This window comes from Neophocaena asiaeorientalis, unplaced genomic scaffold, assembly GCF_003031525.2.
Source record: "Neophocaena asiaeorientalis asiaeorientalis breed wild unplaced genomic scaffold, Neophocaena_asiaeorientalis_V1.1 scaffold71, whole genome shotgun sequence".
In the NCBI taxonomy this organism is placed as follows: domain Eukaryota; kingdom Metazoa; phylum Chordata; class Mammalia; order Artiodactyla; family Phocoenidae; genus Neophocaena; species Neophocaena asiaeorientalis.
Genome location: NW_020175439.1, coordinates 1,384,227 through 1,408,986, shown reverse-complemented (window position 1 = coordinate 1,408,986; position 24,760 = coordinate 1,384,227). Strand labels below are relative to the sequence as shown.

At 38.3% G+C, this 24,760-nt stretch overlaps 1 protein-coding gene across 2 annotated transcripts in view; it reads left to right on the top strand.

Moving 5' to 3' along the window:
- Positions 1-24,760, top strand: part of MNS1 (meiosis specific nuclear structural 1) — an 82,244-nt gene that overhangs the window by 10,979 nt on the left and 46,505 nt on the right. Inside the window, exons 1-2 of one of the 2 annotated variants that reach the window (XM_024767802.1) lie at positions 15,711-15,844; positions 19,738-19,959. In XM_024767802.1, coding sequence (XP_024623570.1) covers positions 15,842-15,844; positions 19,738-19,959 — 225 coding nt within the window. In that variant the 5' untranslated portion in view covers positions 15,711-15,841. Of the gene's footprint in view, positions 1-15,710; positions 15,845-19,737; positions 19,960-24,760 lie in introns of those variants that run through there. The other variant, XM_024767803.1, reaches the window with a different exon arrangement.

Below are 24,760 nucleotides of genomic sequence, written 5' to 3'. Positions count from 1 at the left end.
TTTTCTTATGTTGTATGAAAACATGGGTGTCATATTATTCTCCATACCTTTCTGTAGTCAGAAATATTACCAATGCAAGTGGACATGATATAAAAGTAGAAACTAGATACCAGCAATCAAAGTTCAAGAAACTAAAAGTTGTGGGATTTAAGTTTTAAAATCTAAACTAGATATGACTGTAATATTTAAGGAAAAAGTAGGAAAATAAAGCATTGTTTAAATGAATATGTTAAAAGGATGATAACATAAAATATTTCCTTATTAACGGGAAATCGAAACTGTGGGGTTTTTTTTTTGTTTGTTTGTTTTTGTTTATTTTTTTGCTAGAAAATTTACCAACATCTTTTCTACTAGTAATTCAGTGTTGACCCAAGGTAAAGGCTATTTATGGAACCTCAGAAGCCAAAGAAGAATAAGAAAAACATAATGGAATTAGATGAAGTAGGTGTGGACAGAACTAAAATCCCTGATCACATGTCCCTGAGCACTTCAGAAATTGGTAAAGAATTTCACAAAACCACTGTCTATCATTTTATAAAACTCTGGTAGAGTTTCTGCTGAGGTTCTGAATGCAAAAAAAAAAAAAATGTCAGCACAAAGACTTTTTTTTTTAATGGAAAAGAACGGCCTTAGTATTATAATATGTCTGTCAAGTCAAATTCCTTGCCCAGGAATCTGTTGAACCTGTTTTGAAAGGATTAATTTGCAAATCTTAAAAAATAGTGTTGGACTTAAAATCAACATGAATTGGTGAAGATTAGAATCTGTCAGTTGAATCTAATTTTCTTCTGTGATGGGTCTGTTAAAGGGCAGCGACAGTGTAATTAATTGCTTGAGGCTGAGAAACCCAATTAATCTTTAAGCTGACTTTTATTTCATATAATGTTAGTGCTAGAAGAGGCCTCAAGGACCATCTAGACTACTCTGTTCATTTTATAGACGAGGAAACACACATCAGGGAGGTTAAATGATTTGTTCAAGGTCAAAGATACTGTCTGTCCTTGCCACTGAGCCCTGTAACTAGGTTCATATTGCATCCTTAAAGCTTTTATGAGTTTCTTTGCATCTGATCATGAAATATTATTTGAACATGGGTTTTTCTGGGAATTCATCTCATGAATGTCTCCTTGGAAGGATTTCCAAGCCTCTGTTTTTAAAATTTGAAGCCTGCTCCATAATGTTTATGCAGCAAAGGGGGAGTGGGGAGGGACCGTGTCCTGGTCTACACACTCCTGGAGACAGGAGCAGCCCTGTGTGGACTTGTGGAAAAACAGGGGTCCCAATTTGACGGTGTGAATGACACCTAATCCTGATGGTAACTTGCAAGCCATGCCATCCCTTAAGGATTCTATGGGCCTGATTGTAAGACGTAAGTAGAAAAAGCTGGTATGCAGAGTAATTTTTGAGAAGTTATCAGTCTGGTAGCTATGATAACAAAGATGGCATATGAGAAGATCAGCAGAAATGAGACAGCTACTGTAATTGTGGGAAGCATGGAGGCATGCCCTTTGTCAGTGTGGCAGCCAGGAGGTGTTCTGCTCAAATCTCCCTTTAAGAGAACCTGTTGCAAGGGTAATGGGTGTCCAAGAACCTCCAGTTGCTGTGCATTTGGATCTCAGCAGCATTCATGCTGAGCCCTCGCTCTCCCGAAGCTGCTCCCAGCCAATGCCTGAGCATGGCTGGGTGTTTTGGGCCGAACATGGGACACCTCTAATGCAGAGTCTTTGCTTGGGGACTCCCCATTGGCCTGGCAGAGACTTTCTCAATTGTGCTGCAGTTTGAGGCTCCTCCTTTTTTGTTTCCTCTCTCCTTTTACGGGTGTCAGATCTGTAGCAGTTCTGAAGGCTCTCCCTGCTTACCTCTACTTCCCCTCCTCTTTCATCCTTTATAGACCCTTCCCAAAATAAATGTCTTAACAGACCAATTCTGTCTTGGCATCTGCATCTCAGAAGACCTTAGCTGATGCAGAGTATAACCATTGACTTGGTTGATGCCAAGGAGGGATTAAAAAAAATAACTTGAAAAAGAATTAGGATCCTACTCTGCTGGTGAGGGCTGCATAGTAATTGTTTCTGTTTGGTTGTTGTCGTTCCCATTATTATAATTCCTTAACTGTGCTCCTTCATGAAAAAATTCCATGTTTCATAGATTCTAAGCTATACTTTTTTTTTTTTCATTTTAACCTTTCTGAAATTGGGATAGGTCTTTAAATTGATGATGTGTGGCAGAGTTCTTTTCTTCTTTACTGATGAATAAAATAACGGTGCATCCTACCACTGATGTATTGTAGATTCAGTAAAATACATTAGCTTAATTCAGGTCACCAGATGCTAGGTACTATAATGGATTTTAAAGAACTAAGGGGCTGGATTAGCCTTAGTGGGCTGTAATTTTGCTATTTCTTAGGTATATCTATGAGGAAAGGAAAACCCTAAGGAACAGGATTGTATTATAGAGAGATGTACAGCAGATAACTGTTGCCATGGGTATATTAATATAGAAAAGACTAGAGATCCAGTGAAATATTAAGTAATCATAGAAAGCAAGGAAATATGTTCTTTCACTTCTGGCTCTATTCATTCCTTTATTCTTCCTTTTTTGGCTACTTTTATGACTGATAATTCCTTGCAGGCCATAGTCACCTTGTTTTCCTGGTTATTCTGTCATTCTCCCCATAGTATCTTGTATACCGAAACCTATGATAATAAAGGTTTTCCCCTCTATGTGTTGAACCCCATGTTGGTATGTGGGCAAGAAGCACTGCATGGAAGACCAAGCAAATTTAGTAAGCTTGCTAACAGTCTCCAGGGAGATGGGTTAGATGGAAGGATCTGTTGTCTGGAATCCCATAAATGTATCTGCTTATCTAAAATTGGAATCCTTGGCACTGACTGTTTCTAAAATTAGGATTGAAACCATTGTTTCCCTTCTCTCCAGGCACAGCCTTTATGCCTGGATAAGTTTCCCCTAGCACTCCCCATTTCCAAAATGGGGAAGTCTCTGCCTCTGAAGAAACATAATTGTTATTCCTTATCTGGACACAAATCAAAGAGTACTGGATACTCAGTAAATAGTTACTATTCTTGTTCTATAAATCCTATGCAGAACATAAACTGTGTAATGTATATACCATTAGTATATTACATACTTTATTATGTATAAATTAAAAGTGTGTTATGTAATCTATGATCTATTGTTAACATATGCATTTTATTATAGCCATTAATTATAATGCATATTTTAACAAAACTGAAGGTTAGGTTTGCATAGGAGAGAATAAATGAGGATCATCTTGATATACTAATCCATAATTGTTAAAAGGACTGGTATAGTTTGTGGAAAACATTCCGTAAAATGAGAAATTTGCTATAATTCAGAAGTGAAGAGCATCTCCCTAAGATTGGGAAAGAGAGGCAATGTGATCTAAGTCAGTAGTTTTTAAACTTTTTTGAGCTTGACCCATAGTGAGAAACACATTTTATGTCATGATCCAATATATACATGCATTCTTTCTTTCAATAACGGAAGTTTCACAAAACAATACCCATCTTACTAGATTTGACGCCCTCTAATATTTTTCAGGCTATTCTATTTCTATTTAAATACTGTTCGTGATCCACAGTTTGAAAAATTCTGAACTCATGAAAAGAGCATGAGCTGGGGAGACAGACTTGGTACAAAACTCTGTCCCACTATTGGCCCTGTCTGTGAACTTGGCAAGTTGTTTCTTAATCTTGTTTTCTGCATTTGTAAAACGAACTGGGTTGTTCTGATGATTATAGACAATTATATACGAAGTGACTGGCATGTAGTAGGTGCTCAATAGATGATAAGGTACCAGGATAATACTTTTTAATATTAACTGTTTTCCACTACATTTCCGTATACACGTTGCCATCTGTTACCTCAAGGTAAGCTTGTTACAGAATTTCTGGACCATTCTTTTCTGTTAGCTCTATCACTTGATGGATACAGCTTCTGTCTTTCTCTCTTTCCCCCTCACACTCCCTACTCCTCCCTCCTCTCCAGCAATGGACGTAGCAGGGCTGGGTCTGAGGACAGAACAATGGAAACAGTACCAGTACTTCTCTGCCTGGCTCCAAGTTCCTGCAGCCAGCTTGGGTCCTTTGACTCTCTCCGCAGGGGGCTGCCTTCTTCATCTGCCATTCCTCCTGGAGGGTTATTGTGTCCCTGTTCCTCTCCTAGGACCTTAGAGTTACTCCTCAGGTTCTGAGTGCCCAGTCATTCTCCTTTCCTATGAGGGCGCTTAGGCTCCCCACAAATCACCTCTCCCTGGCCTGCCCTCCAGCCCTCCAGACACACCCACATTTCTCTAGCTACATAGCTGACGTGCTATCATTTACTTTAATCATTCCTTTATCACTGCATATTTCCATCACCCCTCATTTTTTGCTAAATTAGAAAATTTTACAGTGAATATAATAATGCATTTAGTGGTGTGTAAGTTGGAGTCTTGTTAATTTTTAATTAGAAAAAATTGCCATAAATGTACCGAATTTGATCAAATTAGGCACTTTTTCTAAAGCTAAGAAGTGAAAAAAATACCTTTATAAAGATAATTTACATATATATTAATATGTATACATATACTTCTAAAAATCGTTGAGAGCTTTATAATTCAGAAGCGGATGCCTCTGCTCGTCACAATGAATTAAGTGTGGTCACCTTTGCTTCACCACTAACTAACCAAATTACAGTCTGTGTACCATAACACTGGACAAATCCCTAAGCAACTGTTATTTCATGTCACAAGTTCCATACCCTGTTTCCATATACATGAGTTTTTATATATTCCAATCCCCTATTTTACTACTAATTTACATCACGTTCATTCAATTCTGTGCCTATACCTGTTTTTCTCTACTTTTTCTCCTATGCTTAGAATTTGACACTCAAGGCCAAAAAAAGGACATTTGAGGCAATTATCTGGATGAAGGTAATTTTTTCCCAATTATATGGTATTTTAAACAAAAGTGGCTTTTTACAAAATTACCCAGATAAAATTGTGTTTGTATTTACAACGAATAAGTCTTCTTTCTGTGTAGTGTTCCCCAGCCCTGGAAATGAGTATATAGCAATTCTGCAGTTATTTTCCAATTTTACTTCAGAATTTACAAAGTCAGCAACTTCCTGGTCCCCGTAGACTTGGTGGGTAAGGGTGCCAGAGCAAGAGTGAAAGTGGGAGAGCAGGAGAGGAAGAGACCCACTACTCCAGGTTTAAATGGGGCAACAAATAAGCCATTTAATAGTGCCCTTCCCCCCACCCCAAACAATTATGTGACACTTGATCCCATCCTCACATAGTCAATGTGATTCCCAGCTTATGGTGGCTAAAATATCTAGAAACAGATTTCATTGTCTTAACAGAACAACCAGATTCAACACATGGAAGCTGGCCTATTCTGAATCAACCAGAACGTAGTCATTTCCTAACTGCATATAACAGAGAGAAAAAGTACAAAAGGAAGTTATATACGATGAAACCATTAAATGCAGATTTGCCACAAGGCAAGTTGGTAATGCCTGAACATTATGAAGTGCAAAAACTGCATAAACACATTATATTTTAAACAGTCCGTCTATTTAACAAACTATGTACGCTCTTCAGCTAAATAAGATGAATTGAGATTCGAGAGGCAGCAACGTACTGGCAAATCTCATCCTAAAGGCATCCATTAATATAAATCAACAGTAGCAATTTGGTTTGATCATTTATTTGCAAGAATCATTAAGGTTTATTAGCATAATTATTCCCTGTGGGATTTCATGTCAAGGAAATGAAAAATGGCATTATCAATATTTAAAAGATAAGTGTGTAATGTTCAGAGTACTTAAACAGTCAACTGCAGGTGGTGTCCAGCTGCAGCAAATTAGATTAGATTTGGGCATTTTTCTGAACAAAAGAAAAATTGTTTTGTTCTAATTGCTTCATTTTATAAAGCAATACGATTTTGTAAATAATTTCTCCTGCATAGTTAGAACTTACAGTGTGTACCTATTAACATGCCTTATTTCATATCAGCACCTCTGATATGTTCAACCCTTTTATGTTGTAACTATTGGGGAACATTAATCAGTATAATCCATCATTTATTATCAGGGAAAGCTTTTTCCCTTCACTAATCTAGACCTTTAGTCTAGACCTGTGAGTGAAAAGCTATATCCCAAAGGGAAATGAACCAGGAGATTTCTCCTTAATTCTGGGAGGGCATAAATCCGTCCTTAACAATGAAATATCATTTATAATAGTAATAATTTATCATGAGACATCTTTAAATGTGATAATTTTTTAATATATTTTTAAAATTTATTTATTTTATTTATTTAATTTTTTTTATTTTTGGCTGTGTTGGGTCTTCGTTGCTGCACGCGGGCTTTCTCTAGTTGCGGCGAGCGGGGGCTACTCTTCGTTGTGGTGCACGGGCTTCTTATTGCAGTGGCTTCTCTTGTTGCGGAGCATGAGCTCTAGGCATGTGGGCTTATAATTGTTTTTTAAAAAAGCCATACAATGGAATATTATTCAGTGATAAAAATAAATGCTCTATCAAGCCATGAAAAGACACGGAGGAACCTTAAATGCATATTACTAAGTGAAAGAAGTCAGTCTGAAAAGGCTATATACTGTATGATTCCAACTATATGACATTCCGGAAAAGGCAAACTATAGAGACAGTAGAAAGATTAGTAGTTTCCAGAGGTTTGGGTGGAAGGAGGGAAGGATAAATAGGTGGACCACAGGGCATTTTAGAGCAGTGAAACTGTTCTGCATGATATTGTAATGGTGGATACATGACATAATGCACTTGTCAAAATCCATGTAGACCTGCACAAAACAGTGAACTCTGATGTAAACTATGGACTATAATGAATAATGTATCAATATTGGCTCGTCAACTGTAACAAATGTATGGTGCTAATCATAGTGGAAATTGTGTGGGTGTGAATGGAAGAGGGCACAGATGGGAACTCTCTGTATTCTATCAATTTTTCCATAAACCTAAAACTGATCTAAAAAGCAAAGACTATTAATTAAAAAAATTTTAGGCTAATTTTCTTCAGATAAAATCAGTTAATCGTTGCAATTGATTAAATTTGTCTTTGTTTTAGAAGAACAGTCAGGCCAAAAATCTTTTTCTCTGGCAGACCCCCTATTAAATAGCATAAATTATTGTAGAATCTTTCTACAATACCCTTGTGTGGACTAGACACAAGGAGCTACAACTAAAATTTCCTTTAGAGTCAAAGATCCTCAGTTAGAGAAGCAAAATAAATGAGAAGCATACATGTTTGCTAAAATACTTTGCAATGCTGCATGACATTTCACTATTAGGAATTAACAAATTCTATGCTACTGAACCTGTTATATCCTGAACTGATCCTCATCTCTTACCCTCACTTCAAGGAGCCTAACACTTTGAGAAGATGGTTATGTCAAGAAATCTGCAGTAGGCTTCATCTCAATTTATATACAACACCAAGAGGGTAACCTTCCTCTGTTCCTCTTAGACAGTGTTGCCAATGAGTAGAGCAGTAGAGGTAACGCTGATATGCAGTCATGTGACCAGTGACTCAAGGAGAGAGGGGAGCAAAAGGTTTGCAGCTCCCAAAAACTCTTTCAAGGCTCAACGGAAGCTTTTTATTTGTGCTGTGTATTCTTTTTCTCATGGTCTCAGTGTTTGCCACATACAGTGGTCCTTGGGTATCTGCGGGGAACTGGTTCCAGGACCTGCCCTGGATACCAAAATCCACAGATGCTCAAGTCCCATATACAGCCCACAGTGCCCGTGGTTCTGCATCTGCAGATTCAACCAACCAGTGATCCTGTAGTACTGTATGTATCTATTGAAAAAAATCCCTGTATATGTAGACCTTTGCAGTTCAAACCCATGTTGTTCAAGGGTCAACTGTATATACCTTTTAACCACAATTTCCTTCAAGGTGACTGTTGCATGTTTTAACTTGATTATGTATGGCTCGATTTTTAATCACTGTTTCTTCATTAGTACACTTTGTTCTTATTATAATGTCATTACCTTAAGGTAGAGGTCCCTTTGCTAGGGCAACCGGGAGTACAGTGTGAATACTCTGTAACTGAGAACTTGAATTGTACTTGGTCAGAATCCTATTGGTTTTTTCAGCTCCCCCTCACTATTGTGTTTAAAAGTGTGGCAACCATTCCACAAATCCTTCTTTTTGTCTCTCATGACTTCTGATGACCTACATGGCTTCCCCTTAGTTTATTTGTACTAACTGAATGCAGTGCTTCCCCCACCACCACATAATAGATTCCCTACCTGAATTACCCTTTTAATCATCCTAACACTCAAATTAGTACATTCTAAATACAATGTTAATCCTTCAATGGATATTTATTAAGCTATGCTATGTTCAGGGCTCTGTGCTAACCACATTTTGGTAAAGTTAGACAATTAGTACTGCATTTAAACGACTGCTGTGTGTGATGTTATGAAATATTAGTTGCATGTTTTAAGAAGAAAATAGTATTGATATATTTAACTGCCTGATGAAACACATAATCTATATATCGATGAGTGACATACTTTGTGTATTTGATTAATGAGTAGTCTCAAAGTTACAAATATTTCCTTGCAAAAACTAATATCCTATTGTGATTTAGAAGTCCATTGTACATGATAGAGCTTACCTTCATCAAGTAACTAAACATTTAAAGATCAGATTTGTACCCTGTTAATGTTTCAAAGACATTTCTATTTATTGATGTGTGAGCGTTTCAGATAAATAATGTTGACTTGAGTCTATGTTTGCAACCAAAGAATTTGTCATTTGGATGCCAAGCAATTAATTAGATTGTGTTAGGTAGATAAGGAAATGAAGAAATCATAATGTATCTAGACTTTAGAGAAGTCTTTTTGGAGAATTCCCTCATTATATTCTTATAGAAGGGTATAGAAATATTGGCAGTATATTAGTAAAATTAGTGCATTGGTAAATTGTTGAATGATTGTACTCAGAGTTTGCTGATCTAGGTCCACCTGGAGAGATACTCTAGTAGTGCGTATCAGGGCTCTGTGTTCTCCCAGTCTTAGTCAGCATTTTTATCTATGAAGTATTTGAAAATATGAAAGGCATTTTTATCCAATTTGTAAATGATGTCAACTGAAAAAGCACAATGTAAGACCTATGAGTTAAGTTTTATTTGGGGCAAAATGAGGGCTATAGCCTGGGAGACAGCATCCCAAATAGCTCTGAGGAACTTCTCTGAAGAGGTAGGGGGGAAGGTCAGTATTATAGGTGATTTTAGTGGAGGTGGATACATGCAGTCAAGTTTACTTTTTTTTTGTAAAAAGTAAACTTGACTGCTAGGCTCATGAAGGTTGCTGCTAGCCATGAGGAGCAGATGTCTCTGTTAATGATTTTAGTGTCTTACTGCATATGAGAAGATGCAAGTATTTGGGCTCATAAAATCTTCTCCTGGAAGTTTCTAACTATCTGAAGGCCTGTTCTGCTAGTTGTTCCCAGAGCACAGAGTGCCTCATTCCTGATCTCCACCCTGAACTCCTTTCAGGGTGTATTGAAGGTCAGTTACTGCAGTGGCTAGTGACTTAATCCTTGTAAAGGCAGATGGCAAGTGCCAATTTTTAGATAGCAATGACACGACTCTGGGTTATCGAATTACTAGACAAACATGTTGCATGGATATTTTGGAGAACAAAACCAAGAATTCAAAATTGTAGTCAAGACTGAGATCACAGGGATTAAAGGAAGGAAACTGGCTAGTAGCTTCTAGAAAATAAAGAAGGGAGAGAGGAAAATGTGAGAAAGGAAATTAGAGGTTTTCCACTCTAACTACTAATAATCTTTAAAATCAAACATTGATTTTGATTTAAAAAGGCAATTAATGCTGCAAAAAGTTTTGTTTTTCTTAATCATTTTCACCCATGAAATTAAACAGAGATAGTGGTTGTATCAGTTAGGAATTGCATTTGGATAACTGTAATAGAATCCCGGGTGGAGAAGAGGACACAGAGGCTTAGACAAATTAGTTTACTTTTCTGTCAGATAGCATGAGGTCATGAGTTAGGTAGCCCAGGGCTGGTGTGGTAGCTCTGTGGTCATAAAGAAGTAAGGCTCCTTCTCTTTTTCTGCTCTGCCATCCAGAGCATGTGTTATCTCATTGGCAAGACAGCTGGTGGACTTTGTCATCACATACTCTTATTAAGGACAGAAACCCACACATACAAAGGCCCTCTGACAGGAAAAAGCTCAGAGAAGTCCATTTTGGCCAAAGTTTGAAGAAGAAACCTGAAGGGCTAGATATATAAGCCTTTACAGGTCAGGTTGATGGTTTTAGGCTTTCTTTAAAGGCCAAAAGAAAACAGTGAATTCTTATCATTAAGGAAAGCTTTTCCAGTATGAGACACCAGAGACCTAGTGTGCCAAGACCTGTCTAAAATGCTGAGACTGGACCAGGATAACAGAGAACCCCCTTCCTCCCACCTCCTGGCTAGTAAACAGGAGCAACAAAGAAGAGCAATCTGCTGGGGGAGGAGACGAGTATGGAGAGAACCTCTGACATGCAGGAATACAGGGAAGGCCTAAAGGTAAGGGTGAGTCAGGAATGTTGAGAGAAGCAATCTGGAAAACCAACCCCCAACATAAGCACAAGATAACATGAGAGAAATTTGAAGACAGTGGTGCACTGAAGATAACTGAAGCAACACGAAGTTCAAATCCAGCTCAGCTTCTGACTGTACAGAGTCAACCTCCTACATTCACTGTAGGAGAATAGGTGTGCTATTGCCAGGCATAGATATGACTTAACTCGGTCTCTGCTGTCTTACACATGATGTCTGGCATTCAATCAAAAAGAATGAGACACACACACAAAACCAAGAGAAAACACTGTAAAAAGTGTACAAAGGTGAAGCAGTCAACAGAACAAAACTCATATGACCCAGATGGTGAAACTATCAGAAAAATTTAAATACTATAATTAATATACTAAAGTCTCTAATGGAAAAGACAGACAATATACGTGAAAAGATGGGTATTTTTAGCTGAGAAGGTAGAAAGTATAAGAAAGAGATAATGGAAATATTAGATAAAAACAAAATAGTAATGAACATGAAGAATGCCTTTGACAGGCTCATCAGAAGACTTGACATAGCTGAGGAAAGAGTCAGAAAATTTGAAGATATGGCAATAAAAACTACCTAAACTGAAACACAAAGATAGAAAGATTGGAGGAGGAAAAAGCAGAGCATTTGAGAGCTTCATGACACTATCAAATCACCTAATATATGTGGAAACCTATGTATTGTGGATTTATATATGTAAATAAAATGTATGATAACAATAGCACAAAAGATGGGATGGAGGAATTGAAATTAAACTGTTGTAAACTGTATACACACACACACACATATACATATATGTAGTAAACCTTAGGGCAATCACTAAAAAATAAAGAGGTATAAATAATAAGCTGATAATGAAAATAAAATGGAACTACAAAAATTAATCAAAAAGCAAGAAAAGGAAGAGAAAAATGAATCAATAACAGATGCAAGATATATTTTAAAATTTGCAAAATTGTAGATATCAATCCATGCATAATATCCATAATGATATGTAGATATAAGCGGCATAAACACACCAATTAAAGGATGGTGATTGTCAGATTGAATAAAAAAGCAACACCCAACTATACACTATCTACAGGAAAGCCATTTTAAATATAAAGACACATTAAAGGTAAAAGCAAGGAGAAAGATATATTATGTAAACACTAGTTAAATAAAATCTGGACTGCCTACATTAATATCAAAAAGACTTCAGAACAGGGCTTCCCTGGTGGCGCAGTGGTTGAGAGTCCGCCTGCCGATGCAGGGGACATGGGTTCGTGCCCCGGTCCGGGAGGATCCCACATGCCGCGGAGCGGCTGGGCCCGTGAGCCATGGCCGCTGAGCCTGCGTGTCCGGAGCCTGCGTGTCTGGAGCCAGTACTCCGCAACGGGAGAGGCCACAACTGTGAGAGGCCCGCATACCTAAGAAAAAAGACTTCAGAACAAACACTATCACCAGGGAAAAAGAGGGTCATTTCAGAATGTTAATGTCAAAATACTTTTAGGACATAATAATCTTAAAGATGTATACATCTAACAATAGAACTTTAAAACACATGCAGCAAAAAAAGAGCTGAAAAGAGAAATAAGCGAATCCACAGTTATTCTTGATAACCTCAACACTCCTCTCAGTAATTAATAAAGCAAATCGATAGAAATAGAGTAACAATATAGAATACCTGAACAGCATTCTCAATCAACTTGACCTTATTGAACATCTCACCTAAAACATCAGAATACATATTCTTTTCAAGGACACATGAAACATTCACCAGAACAGACAGTATTCTGAACAATAAAACAAACCTCAATTAAAAAGATTTGAAATCATACAGAGTGTGTTCTCTGATCATAATGGAATTAAACTAGAAATCAATAACAAAAAGACACCTGGACAATCTGAAATGTTTGGAAAGTTAACAAAATGCCTCTAAATAATTCATGGGTCAAAGACGAAGTCTCTGAATATTCTGAATTGAACAAATGAGAATGCACAACATATCATAATCTGTGGGAGGCAGCTAAAGCAGGGCTCAGAGGGAAATATAAGTTATATATTTATATTTGAAAAGAAGAATGGTGTTAAAGATTTAAGCTTTCACCTTATGAAACTATAAAAAGAAGAGCAAATTAAACCCAAAGCAAACACAGAAGAAAATAATGATGGTAAGAGCAGAAAACAATGGACTTGTAAATAAAAAAATCAATAGAAAAAAAATTAATAAAACCAAAAGTTTGCTCTTTGAAAACATAAATAAAATTAATAAAACTCTAACTGATGAAGAACAATATTTCTTCAAAGTTATTTCTGTTAGGGCTTTCTCTTGTGTGCATAACAGTAATATAATTTCAATCATTTGTTCATTTAACAAATATTTATTTATCACTTACTATATTCCAAGCACTATTTTAAATGCTTGGGATACATTAGTGTTCAAAACAACAACAACAGGGATTCCCTGGTGGCGCAGTGGTTGAGAGTCTGCCTGCCGATGCAGGGGACACGGATTTGTGCCCCGGTCCGGGAAGATCCCACATGCCGCGGAGCGGCTGGGCCCGTGAGCCATGGCCGCTGAGCCTGCACGTCCGGAGCCTGTGCTCCGCAACGGGAGAGGCCACAACAGTGAGAGGCCTGTGTACCGCAAACAAACAAACAACAAAACAAAATTTCTGCTGACAGCCCAGTCAACAAGGTGTAATTAGAGGCTACTTTAAGAGAAGATATACATAAGCCATGATTTTTGGAGAGTTCTTTTGGAAGTTGCTAGACTAACAGGGGATTAAATGCAAATAATAGTTACATCCTGGTTTCAAAGTGTTTCGTACTGTACACACCCTATTGTCAATTTTACTTTTGTAGTAACTGGGTTTATAAGACTCCCAAAAGACAGAAACATTGACAATATTCTCCCTGTACACACACACACATACACTTGCACAAGTCCCTTCTGATGTTAGAAAGCAATTTGAGTCTAAGGTGAGGTCTAAAAGCCCATTAGGGTTATCTATTTGCTATTAATCTCTTTGCCTTTCAGTTTGGGACTTTATTGACATATCTTCAAGCTCACTGATTCTCTCTTCAGTGGTGTCCAGTCTTCTGATATCCTATTAAAGGCATTCCTCATTTGTTACAGTGTTTTTGATTTCTAGAATTTCCTTTGGATTCTTCCATTTCCACGTCTCTGCTTAAATTACTCTTTTGTTCTTGTATGTGGTCCACATTGTCTGTCAGATGCCTTAGCATATTAATCATGGTTATTTTAAATTCCTGTTTAATTCCACATGTGTGTGAGAGCTGAGTCTAGTTCTGATGCTTACTTTGCTTTTCAGACTGTGCTTTCCCTTGCCTCATAACAATCTGCCTTTAGCCTTGTTGTTGAAAGGTGGACACGGTATATTGGGTAATGGGAACTGAGGTAAACAGGGCTTTAGTGTGAGGTTTTTTATTATATGGCTAGGAGTTAAGCTGTGTTTAATGTTTGCTGTAGCTGTAGGTTCCAGAGGCTTCAGATTCCTCTGTTTTTGTTTTTGTCTCCTGTTGTCTTTGGATTCCCTAAGAATTCCTTGTTAGAGTGTGTTTTGAAGGACTTCCAGCTGTAATCAACTGTTATTACACTGGAGCATTGTTGGTGTGGTGATAAAGTGTGGGAAAGGGGAAGCATTTTATGGTTAAGTCTTTTGGTAGAGCTGTGTCCCTGGGCTGGGACCTTCACGAATATTTCTTAGATCCCCTTTGTCCACTTAGGTGAGACAGGAAGGCTGGAGGCAGAGAAATGTCCTTGCCCCAGCTAGAATAAGGCTCTGGTAAAATCTTTTCCTCTGTAAAGTAGGCCTTTATTGTGGAGAAGGCTCTGGACATATTTCACAGTGATTCTTCTTCTCAGCCTCCTGCCACGACCATGGGTGATCTTTTTCGGTTCTTCATTGTGAGAACCTGGTGAGATTCCTGGAGACAAAACCCAGAGAAGTGTGGAGGCCTCCCTAACATGGCAGCCCCCACTAGTTTCACTGATTCTAGTCCATACTCAGTCTCCAGCAATCCATCAAAATTACCATTTAATTATTCCTAATTCATGGCTTCAGGGGCTTCTGCTCCATGTAAGGAGGTTTTGACTGTGACTCTGGATTTACCTCTCCCCACATTTCAGGGTGATGGTTGCCCTGTGACCTCAGTTTTATGATGAATGCAAGAAAAGTCATTAGTTTCGAGTTTATCCAGCTTTATCTGGTAGTAAGGAGGGAAGTGATAACTTCCAAGTTTTTTATATTTTGAAGCTGAAACCATAAGTCCTATTTTTAATTAATCTTTAAGCAGACATATTGCTACACAAGATGGACTTCAAATTAGCCCCAACTAAGCCAAGTTCACATGCTAACTACCTTAACAATTTTTTTTTTCAGTTTGGACAAGATTTCTCTAAATATGTCATCTCTAAAATCAATATATTTGACTAATTTCTCTGACCCATTCCTGTTCTTAAGTTCTTCCATTTAAAATGGACTTCAGTTTGTAACTTGCCAATAAAATAAACCTAACCCAAATCCTGCCATCATCTGTCTGCTCTCTCATTGGTACCTGGACCTTGTATTACATAGAATAAGATCCATGTGGCCCATATATTTTATCCCCCCAATTTACCAACAGCTTCTTTGGGTCCCCCACAGTGCACAGTTACTCAGCCAGGGAGACCGTGACCGTGCCTCCCACTGCTGAAAGGAATGCCGTCATCAACCCTGTAGAACATGCATTGACGCTGCAGTAAGTACTGTGCACGGAAAGTGACTGGCTTCATGTCTTAGACAGGAGTTGGCCGTATTTCTCTGTAAACAGTTTCCACACCTCAACTTGGCTCCCAACTCCACCAAACCGACAGATAGTTGCTTGAGGGAAATCTTGGCTCCTAACAGACTGCAAAGGGCTTGCCTCAGGACACATTTATACTCCCCCACCCCACCTCCTTAAAATTTATGGAAAAACAAAAACAAAAACAAAAACTTACGGAAGTAGCCGCCCTGCCAAGCCTCCCAAGAAGCTCAGCGCTCATTGGATAGGGCTGCGCCCAATGGGAGACGGCGGCCTTCGCGGGTGGCTGGCGCGCTGCGCCGGCAGTTGCCGCGAAACCGTATCAAAACCGGAGAGCTCTGCTGGCGTCTCCGTAAACCGCCTGAGTTGGTGTCTGCCAGAGCGAGCGAGGGGGAGTTTCGTCGGCCGAGATGGTGAGCCTGTCGGGGGGGGTCTCAAAACTAGTTGGTTGTCTATTGATTTAATTCTAGTTCAGAGCCAGCCTGCTTCTAAAAAAGGATTTGAAGTGCCCAATCTGAGAATAAAGTGGGAAACTCGTATTTGCTTTCAGAGACCTCAGGTGCTATTATTTAAGGGACTACTTGGTTGTCTATTGATTTAATTCTAGTTCAGAGCCAGCCTGCTTCTAAAAAAGGATTTGAAGTGCCCAATCTGAGAATAAAGTGGGAAACTCGTATTTTTTTCAGAGACCTCAGGTGCTATTATTTAAGGGACGCTCCTGGTGGCTTCCAGCCTTTTTTCGGATTTCTCCACAGTATATTTAATCCGCCCGGTAAAAATCTTGCTTCCCACACAAGTGGAAATTTGGGAAATGTTTAAGAACCGCTGAGCAAATGAGTGGAAATGAAGGTCCAGGAGAGAGCGAATGAATAAATAGCAGCGGGTTGACCTATTAAATGTATATTAGGAAAACGTGACCTTTTAAAAAACATCTTTATTGGAGTATAATTGCTTTACAGTGTTGTGTTAGTTTCTGCTGTATAACAAAGTGAATCAGCTATATGTATACATATATCCCCATATCCCCTCCCTCTTGCATCTCCCTCCCACCCTCCCTATCCCACCCCTCCAGGTGGTCACAAAGCACCCAGCTGATCTCCCTGTGCTATGCGGCTGCTTCCCACTAGCTATCTGTTTTACTTTTGGTAGCGTATATAAGTCCATGCCACTCTCTCATTTCGTCCCAGCTTACCCTTCCCCCTCCCCGTGTCCTCAAGTCCATTCTCTACGTTTGCATCTTTATTCCTGTCCTGCCCCTAGGTTCTTCAGAACCATTTTTTTTTAAAGATTCCATACATATGTGTTAGCATATGGTATTTGTCTTTTTCTGACTTACTTCACTCCGTATGACAGACTCTAGGTTCAACCTCCTCACTACAAATAACTCAATTTCATTTCTTTTAATGGCAGAGTAATATTCCACTGTATATATGTGCCACATCTTTATCGATTCATCTGTCGATGGACACTTAGGTTGCTTCCATGTCCTGGCTATTGTAAATAGTGCTGCTATGAACATTGTGGTACATGAACTCTTTTTGAATTATGGTTTTCTCAGGGTATATGCCCAGTAGTGGGATTGCTGGGTCCTATGGTAGTTCTAGGTAGTTCTATTTTTAGTTTTTTTAAGGAACCTCCATACTTTTCTCCATAGTGGCTGTATCAATTTACATTCCTACCAACAGTGCAAGAGGGTTCCCTTTTCTCCACACCCTCTCCAGGACCTATTGTTTGTCGATTTTTTGATGATGGCCATTCTGACTGGTGTGAGGTGATACCTCATTGTGGTTTTGATCTCCATTTCTCTAATGATTAGTGATGTTGAGCATCCTTTCATGTGTTTGTTGGCAATCTGTATATCTTCTTTGGAGAAATGTCTATTTAGATCTTCTGCCCGTTTTTGGTTTGGGTTGTTTGTTTTTTTAATATTGAGCTGCATGAGCTGTTTATATATTTTGGAGATTAATCCTTTGTCTGTTGATTCGTTTGCAAACATTTTCTCCCATTCTGAGGGTTATCTTTTCGTCTTGTTTGTAGTTTCCTTTCCTTTGCAAAAGCTTTTAAGTTTCATTAGGTCTCATTTGTTTATTTTTGTTTTTATTTCCATTACTCTAGGAGGTGAGTCAAAAAAGATCTTGCTGTGATTTATGTCAAAGAGTGTTCTTCCTATGTTTTCCTCTAAGACTTTTATAGTGTCCAGTCTTACGTTTAGGTTTTTAATCCATTTTGAGTTTCTTTTTGTGTATGGTGTTAGGGAGTGTTCTAATTTCATCCTTCTACATGTAGCTGTCTAGTTTTTGCAGCACCACTTATTGAAGACTGTCTTTTCTCGGTTGTATATCCTTGCCTCCTTTGTCATAGATTAGTTGACCAAAGGTGCGTGGGTTTACCTCTGGGCTTTCTATCCTGTTCCATTGATCTATATTTCTGTTTTTCTGCCAGTATCATATTGTCTCGATTACTGTAGCTTCGTGGTATAGTCTGAAGTCAGGGAGTCTGATTCCTCCAGCTCCGTTTTTCTTTCTCAAGATTGCTTTGGCTATTCAGGGTCTTTTGTGTCTCCAAACGAATTTTAAGATTTTTTGTTCTAGTTCTGTAAAAAGTGCCATTGGTAATTTGATAGGGATTGCATTGAATCTGTGGATTGCTTTGGATAATATAGTCATTTTCACATATTGATTCTTCCAATCCAAGAACATGGTATATCTCTCCATCTGTTTGTATTATCTTTAATTTCTTTCATCAGTGTCTTACAGTTTGCTGCATACAGGTCTTTTGTCTTCTTAGGTAGGTTTATTCCTAGCTATTTTATTCTTTCTGTTGCAATGGTAAATGGGAGTGTTTCCTTAATTTCTCTTTCAGATTTTTCATCATTAGTGTATAGGAATGCCAGAGATTTCTGTGCATTAATTTTGTATCCTGCTACTTTACCAAATTCATTGATTAGCTCTAGTAGTTTTCTGGTAGCATCTTTAGGATTCTCTGGGTATAGTATCATGTCATCTGCAAACAGTGACAGTTTTGCTTCTTTTCTGATTTGTATTCCTTTTATTTCTTTTTCTTCTCTGATTGGTGTGGCTAAAACTTCCAAAATTATGTTGAATAATAGCAGTGAGAGTGGGCAACCTTGTCTTGTTCCTGATCTTAGTGGAAATGCTTTCAGTTTTTCACCATTGAGGACGATGTTGGCTGTGGGTTTGTCATATATGGCCTTTATTATGTTGAGGCAAGTTCCCTCTATGCCTACTTTCTGGAGGGTTTTTATCATAAATGGGTGTTGAATTTTGTCGAAAGATTTTTCTGCATCTGTTGAGATTACAATATGGTTTTTATCCTTCAATTTGTTAATGGTTTATCACATTGATTTATGTGGTTTATCAGTGGTTTATCACATTGATTTATGTGGTTTATCACATTGATTTGCGTATATTGAAGAATCCTTGCAATTCTGTGATAAACCCCACTTGATCATGGTGTATGATCCTTTTAATGTGCTGTTGGATTCTGTTTGCTAGTATTTTGTGGAGGTTTTCTGCATCTCTGTTCATCAGTGATATTGGCCTGTAGTTTTCTTTCTTTTTGACATCTTTGTCTGGTTTTGGTATCAGTGTGATGGTGGCCTCTTAGAATGAGTTTGGGAGTGTTCCTCTGCTATACTTTGGAAGAGTTTGAGAAGGATAGGTGTTGGCTCTTCTCTAAATGTTTAATAGAATTCACCTGTGATGCCATCTGGTCCTGGGCTTTTGTTTGTTGGAAGATTTTTAATCACAGTTTCAATTTCAGTGCTTGTGACTGGTCTGTTTATATTTTCTATTTCTTCCTGGTTCAGTCTGGGAAGGTTGTGCTTTTCTAAGAATTTGTCCATTTCTTCCAGGTTGACATAACCAGCTTTTGAACCTCACTTTACAGCCAAATGGGCAGGGGTAGAGGGTGGAATGAGTAGGAATTCCCTCCGTAGTGGTAAAGAGCTGGGTCTATAGAGCTCAGCTGCACGTCTTTGAATTCTAGTATGGCTGTTTATTAGCTGAGGAAACTTGGGTCAAGTTGCTTTAATTTTCATGCCTCATATATAAGATGGGGAACACTAATAGTACCTGCTTCATTGATAATATCATGTATTTACCTACCACATTTGCTTTTTTATTATGATATATTTCTTTGAATTTAGGAAGAAAGCCAAAAGCCTTTCGTTTTTTACTGTTAACGATCTTCATTTCATTTGTTTCTGGGGCTACATCAATATATTAAAAAAAATTAGATCCTGGAGCACTGAAGTATGCTTTCCCCCTCCCCCCCCCCTTTTTAGGCTTCCAGAAGGAGAACTCTGAGCTCTAGTGAAAGGCATCAGAAATTAGTAGATGTAAACTATCGCAAACAATTGCATGTCGAGGCACTACAAAGGCTGCAGAATCAAATCAGGGACCAAATGGTGCAGAATGAGAATGATGACCGGGCTGAGCGCAAAAGGTTCCTCCGATTATTACAGAATGAACAATTTGAGTTGGATATGGAAGAGGCCATTCAAAAGGTAAGTTTTACTATTCATTTTTACATCATTTTTTCCCTTCATTTTCTCTTTAGAAACAATGAAAGCCAACTGGAATTGAGTAGAGAGACTAAGTATCAGGCAAAGGATGCCTCCCAGTGAGTCAGCCCAGTATAGTGGGAAAGAGCTGGGGTTTTGGAGCTGGACTGTGTATCTTTGAGTCCTAGTACTACTATACGTTAGCTGTGGAACCTTGGGTAGTTTGCTTTTACTTTCTCTGTCCCATCTAGAAAGTGAGAAGAATAATAGTACCTACTTCATAGGATTGTTTTAGTAATTAATCAGTTAATACAGGCAAAGCCCTTAGAATAGTGCCTGGAAGAGTAAGCACTCAGGTTTTTTTTTTCCATAAATATGAAATTCATAATTACTAACTTCCACAGTTTTGTTCACATAAGTATAATTCTGTTGCTTTCCCTAAAATTCTAAAGACAAAAATTTAAGAATACCTTTTTTGAATTTATTGAGATTAAACATGTACATTAAGTGGTAGAAAACGAACACTTATTTATTAGCTATGAATTTACTTGTATTTTTGATTTTTGAAATACTGCCTTGAAAAATTCAGGTATAATATGTAGGTATGTAACTACTAAAGTGTGGAGACAGTTTTTCAGTGCATATTTTAAGGGATGAGGGAGGTAGAAAAAGGGAAACCACCAAGAAAAGAAATGAGTTCTCATAAATGTGAAAAAGATGTTCTGATATTTCAGTATTTTTTGAGTGTCTGCTATATGTTCAACATTTTGTAAGATATTGTGGGGAATGGCAAAACCAAGTTTTAAAAGTGGTATTCATCCTTCTGAGTTTCAAATTCCAGAAGCTTAGACATGACTTTTTAACCCTGAGCAAGAAGATCCTTGGGGATTAGATTTTTTTGCCTATTCTTTTTATTCTTATTTTTCTTTAATTTTAAAGAAAATCCCAGATATCATATCAACTCTCTCTTGTATACTTCAGTATACATCTTACAAAATATGGATTTATTTTTATATAGCAGCAGCATAGTGCCATTATCTTACCTGATAGAATTATCAATAAATTCAAGGTATCATTTAATACCATTCCATAATCAAATTTCTATGATTGTGTCAGAAGACTGCTTTTACAGTTGGTTTGTTTTAATCAGATCCAAACAAGGTTTATCCAGTGTATTTGGTTATGTCAGGTCCCTTTTAATCTAAAACAACCCTTCCCTGTGCTTCTTTTGTTAACTTCATGTTTTTAACTTGTTAAAGAAGCTAGGCCAGTTGTTTAATAGGATATCCCACTTTCTGAATTTATCTGTTTGCTTCCTCAGTGGTTCCTTTACTTTGTTCCCCTATGTCTTATATTTCCTCTAAATGAAAGTTAGCCCTAAGGGCAGGATTAGATTTAGGTACAACTCTTTTGGCTGTGACTCCATGGCAGTGCTATCCTTGATATCTTATCCCACCAGCAGGCACATACTGGTGCTGATGTTGATGCTAATGTTGATTAGTGGGTTTAATGGGACAGCCTGGTTCCTCCATTGTAAAGATCTCCATCAAACTTTAACCTTTGGTTTCACCAATGGATCTTTTTCATTATTAGGGGTTGCAAAACACTGATTTTCTAATTTTGTTGTTCCTTTCACATTTAATTAGCTGCAATTCCTCTGTAAAGAACTTTCCCTCATCAACTAGCATAATTTGGTACCCTGAGATATAGTTTTTACTGGAAAGGGAGATAAATAATTTTCAGAGTAAGAATTGGTGCCCTAGTCACTTCCATTGGTGTATGCCTATGTTGCTTTTTAAAATTTTGTTTTCTTGAGGTTTGGACTTTTTACCTTAAAAAAAATTTTTTTTTTGGAGTCATGGGCCTTTATATACTTGAATTAATTGTATTTATTATCCTTTTTCATGCTCAGATTGTCCTACATTTGGCTAATGGATGCCCTTTTATTGCTTCTGTGTCCTTTTGACAAGACTCCCTTTATTTGTGGTAGCTTCCTTGTTTTTTGTCAGAATACAGTGTTACAGGCTAGGGATGGTTAATTTTACGTGCCAGCTTGACTGGGCTGTGGGGTGCCCAGATATTTGGTCAGCCATTATTTTGGGTGTTTTTGGATGAGATTAGCATTTAAATTAATAGACTGAGTAAAGCAGATTTTTTTTTTTTGCTGTATGCGGGCCTCGCACTGTTGTGGCCTCTTCCGTTGCGGAGCACAGGCTCCGGACACGCAGGCTCAGCGGCCATGGCTCACGGCCCCAGCCACTCCACAGCATGCGGGACCCTCCCGGACTGGGGCACGAACCCGTGTCCCCTGCATCGGCAGGCGGACTCTCAACCACTGCGCCACCAGGGAAGCCCGAGTAAAGCAGATTTTGAACTGAAATGGTTCTTACTGAGTCTCAAGCCTGCCAGCCTTCAGACAGGAACTACTCCAGTGGCTCTCAGGCCTTTGACGTTAGACTGGAACTAAACTATTGGCTGGCTTCTGTCTCCAGCTTTCCAACTCACCCTGCAGATCTTGGGACGTGCCTGCTTCCATAATTGCTTAAGCTGATTCCTTATTATATTGTTTCTGTTTCTCTCGAAAACCCTAATACAAGGTTCATCTTGTAAATTTCTTGCTTCATACCTGGAATTGGCCATTGTACCAAGGAGTTCTGTTATCATTTAGTGGAGACAGTTTTGGGTTTAGATATGCTTATTACTCTTGGGTGTTAGATATGCTTATTATATTGGTTCCAGGTCTTTTCAGCAGATAGAACTTGGACATATCCACATTTTTAACTTTTTGAGATAAGTTTAGTTTTACAGAATAGTTGCAAAAATAATACCCTTGACCTGACTTTCCTTTATGTTACCGCTAACATAATCATTGAATAATTATCAAAATGAAGCAATTAGCCTTGCCACAATACTATTAACTAAACTGTGAGATTTATTCAGATTTCATCAGTTTTTCCACTAACACATTTTTGTTGTTGTTCCAGTATCACAAATTGCATTTAGTTGTCAGGTGTCCTTAGTCTCCTCCATTCTGTGAGTTCCTCCCTTTTTTTCTCTTTCATGACCTTGACAATTTTGAAGACTATAGTTCATTTATTATATTAGTTTTCTGTTTCTGTAGTTTGCTGTGTAACAAACTTCCGCAAACTTAGTGGCTTAAAACAATATCCATTTATTACCTCACAATTTCTGTAGGTCAGAAGTCCAGGCATGGTGTAGCTGGATTGTCTGCTTGGTCTCACAAGGCTGAAATCAAGGTGTTGCCTGGGATGCATTCTCATCTGGATCTTGGGGCCTCTTCTTGGCCCGTTTAAGTTGTCAGCAGAGTTCATGTTCTTGTAGTTGTAAGCCTGAAGTTTTCATCTCCCAGAGGTTGCTGACATTCCCTGCCACGTGACCCTCTCTACACATGCAGTTTACTTGCTTTCTGGCACCACAAGATGTTCCAGGCTCAGCTTATTCTTCCCTTGCCTTGGAATCAACCAGTTCTCTAAGAAGACTTGGTTCCTTTTATTGGAAAATGGTATTTAGAAACCAAGGTCTGAATGATGGACGTGTTCATTATTACTGGGGTTTTACTGCTCTACTCCCTCTAGGTGGAAAGAACTAGAAAACAAACTAGAAAATAACCATACACACACATCTGTGTTTACATTTGTGTGTCTGTCTATCTGCATGTATTTATTAATAAAAAAAAACCCATGAGCCTGAGTTGGTACTGCTGACTCCAGTCTGCCACCACAGGGCTCATTTTAGTCTTTCTCCTTTCCTTATTTGTAATTGCATTCTCCCAACAAAAAGAAAGCTGGCTCTCATTATCTACAGTATATTTATTTATTCTTTCAACCCTAGAATACAAATAGTTTCAGAATTGCTAACCTGTACCCTTGTGAACAACACATTTACTTACTACAATACAGACTTAGGTACAGTTCTTTGTGTCTTTAGCCTTGCAATATCTAGTCAAACTTTTTTCCAAAGTTACTTATGTCCACTCCTACCTATCTCCTCCATTGTGGTTATTTGATTGATTTTTGTTTGGTTGGTTTTTTTGATTGATTTTTAATACAGTTAATTTGTTATAGTCTGCATTCCATTGTCCTCCCCAGTCTGATTGATTGTCCTCAATCAATCTGATTGATTTCTTTTTTTTTCTAATGTTGAAATAATTACATATCCTTGGGAAGGTGCAAAGATAGTGCAGAGAGGTCCACTGTGCCCTTGGGCAGTTTCCCCCAATGGTTACATCTTACACAACTGTAATATGATATCAACCCTGTAAAATGTCATTGCTGTGTTATGCGTATATATTTCTATGTCATTTTATTACATGTGTAGATTTATGCAACCACCACCTCATTCAAGATACAGAACTAGGGCTTCCCTGGTGGCGCAGTGGTTGAGAGTCTGCCTGCCAATGCAGGGGACACGGGTTCGTGCCCCGTTCCAGGAAGAGCCCACATGCCGCAGAGCGGCTGGGCCCGTGAGCCATGGCCGCTGAGCCTGCGCATCTGGAGCTTGTGCTCCGCAACGGGAGAGGCCACAACAGTGAGAGGCCTGCGTAAAACCAAAAAAAAAAAAAAAAAAAAAAGATACAGAACTATTCCATCACCACCAAGACCTCATTCATGCTACCTACCCCATTATTGTCACACACTTCCTTCAAACCCCACAATGACTGGCAATCACTAATTTGTTCTCCATCTCTATAATTTTGTTATTTCAAGAATCTTATTTTTAAAAAAAGATGTTATATAAACAGTCCTGCATGTGATTCCATACATATGTGGAATCATACGTCTAT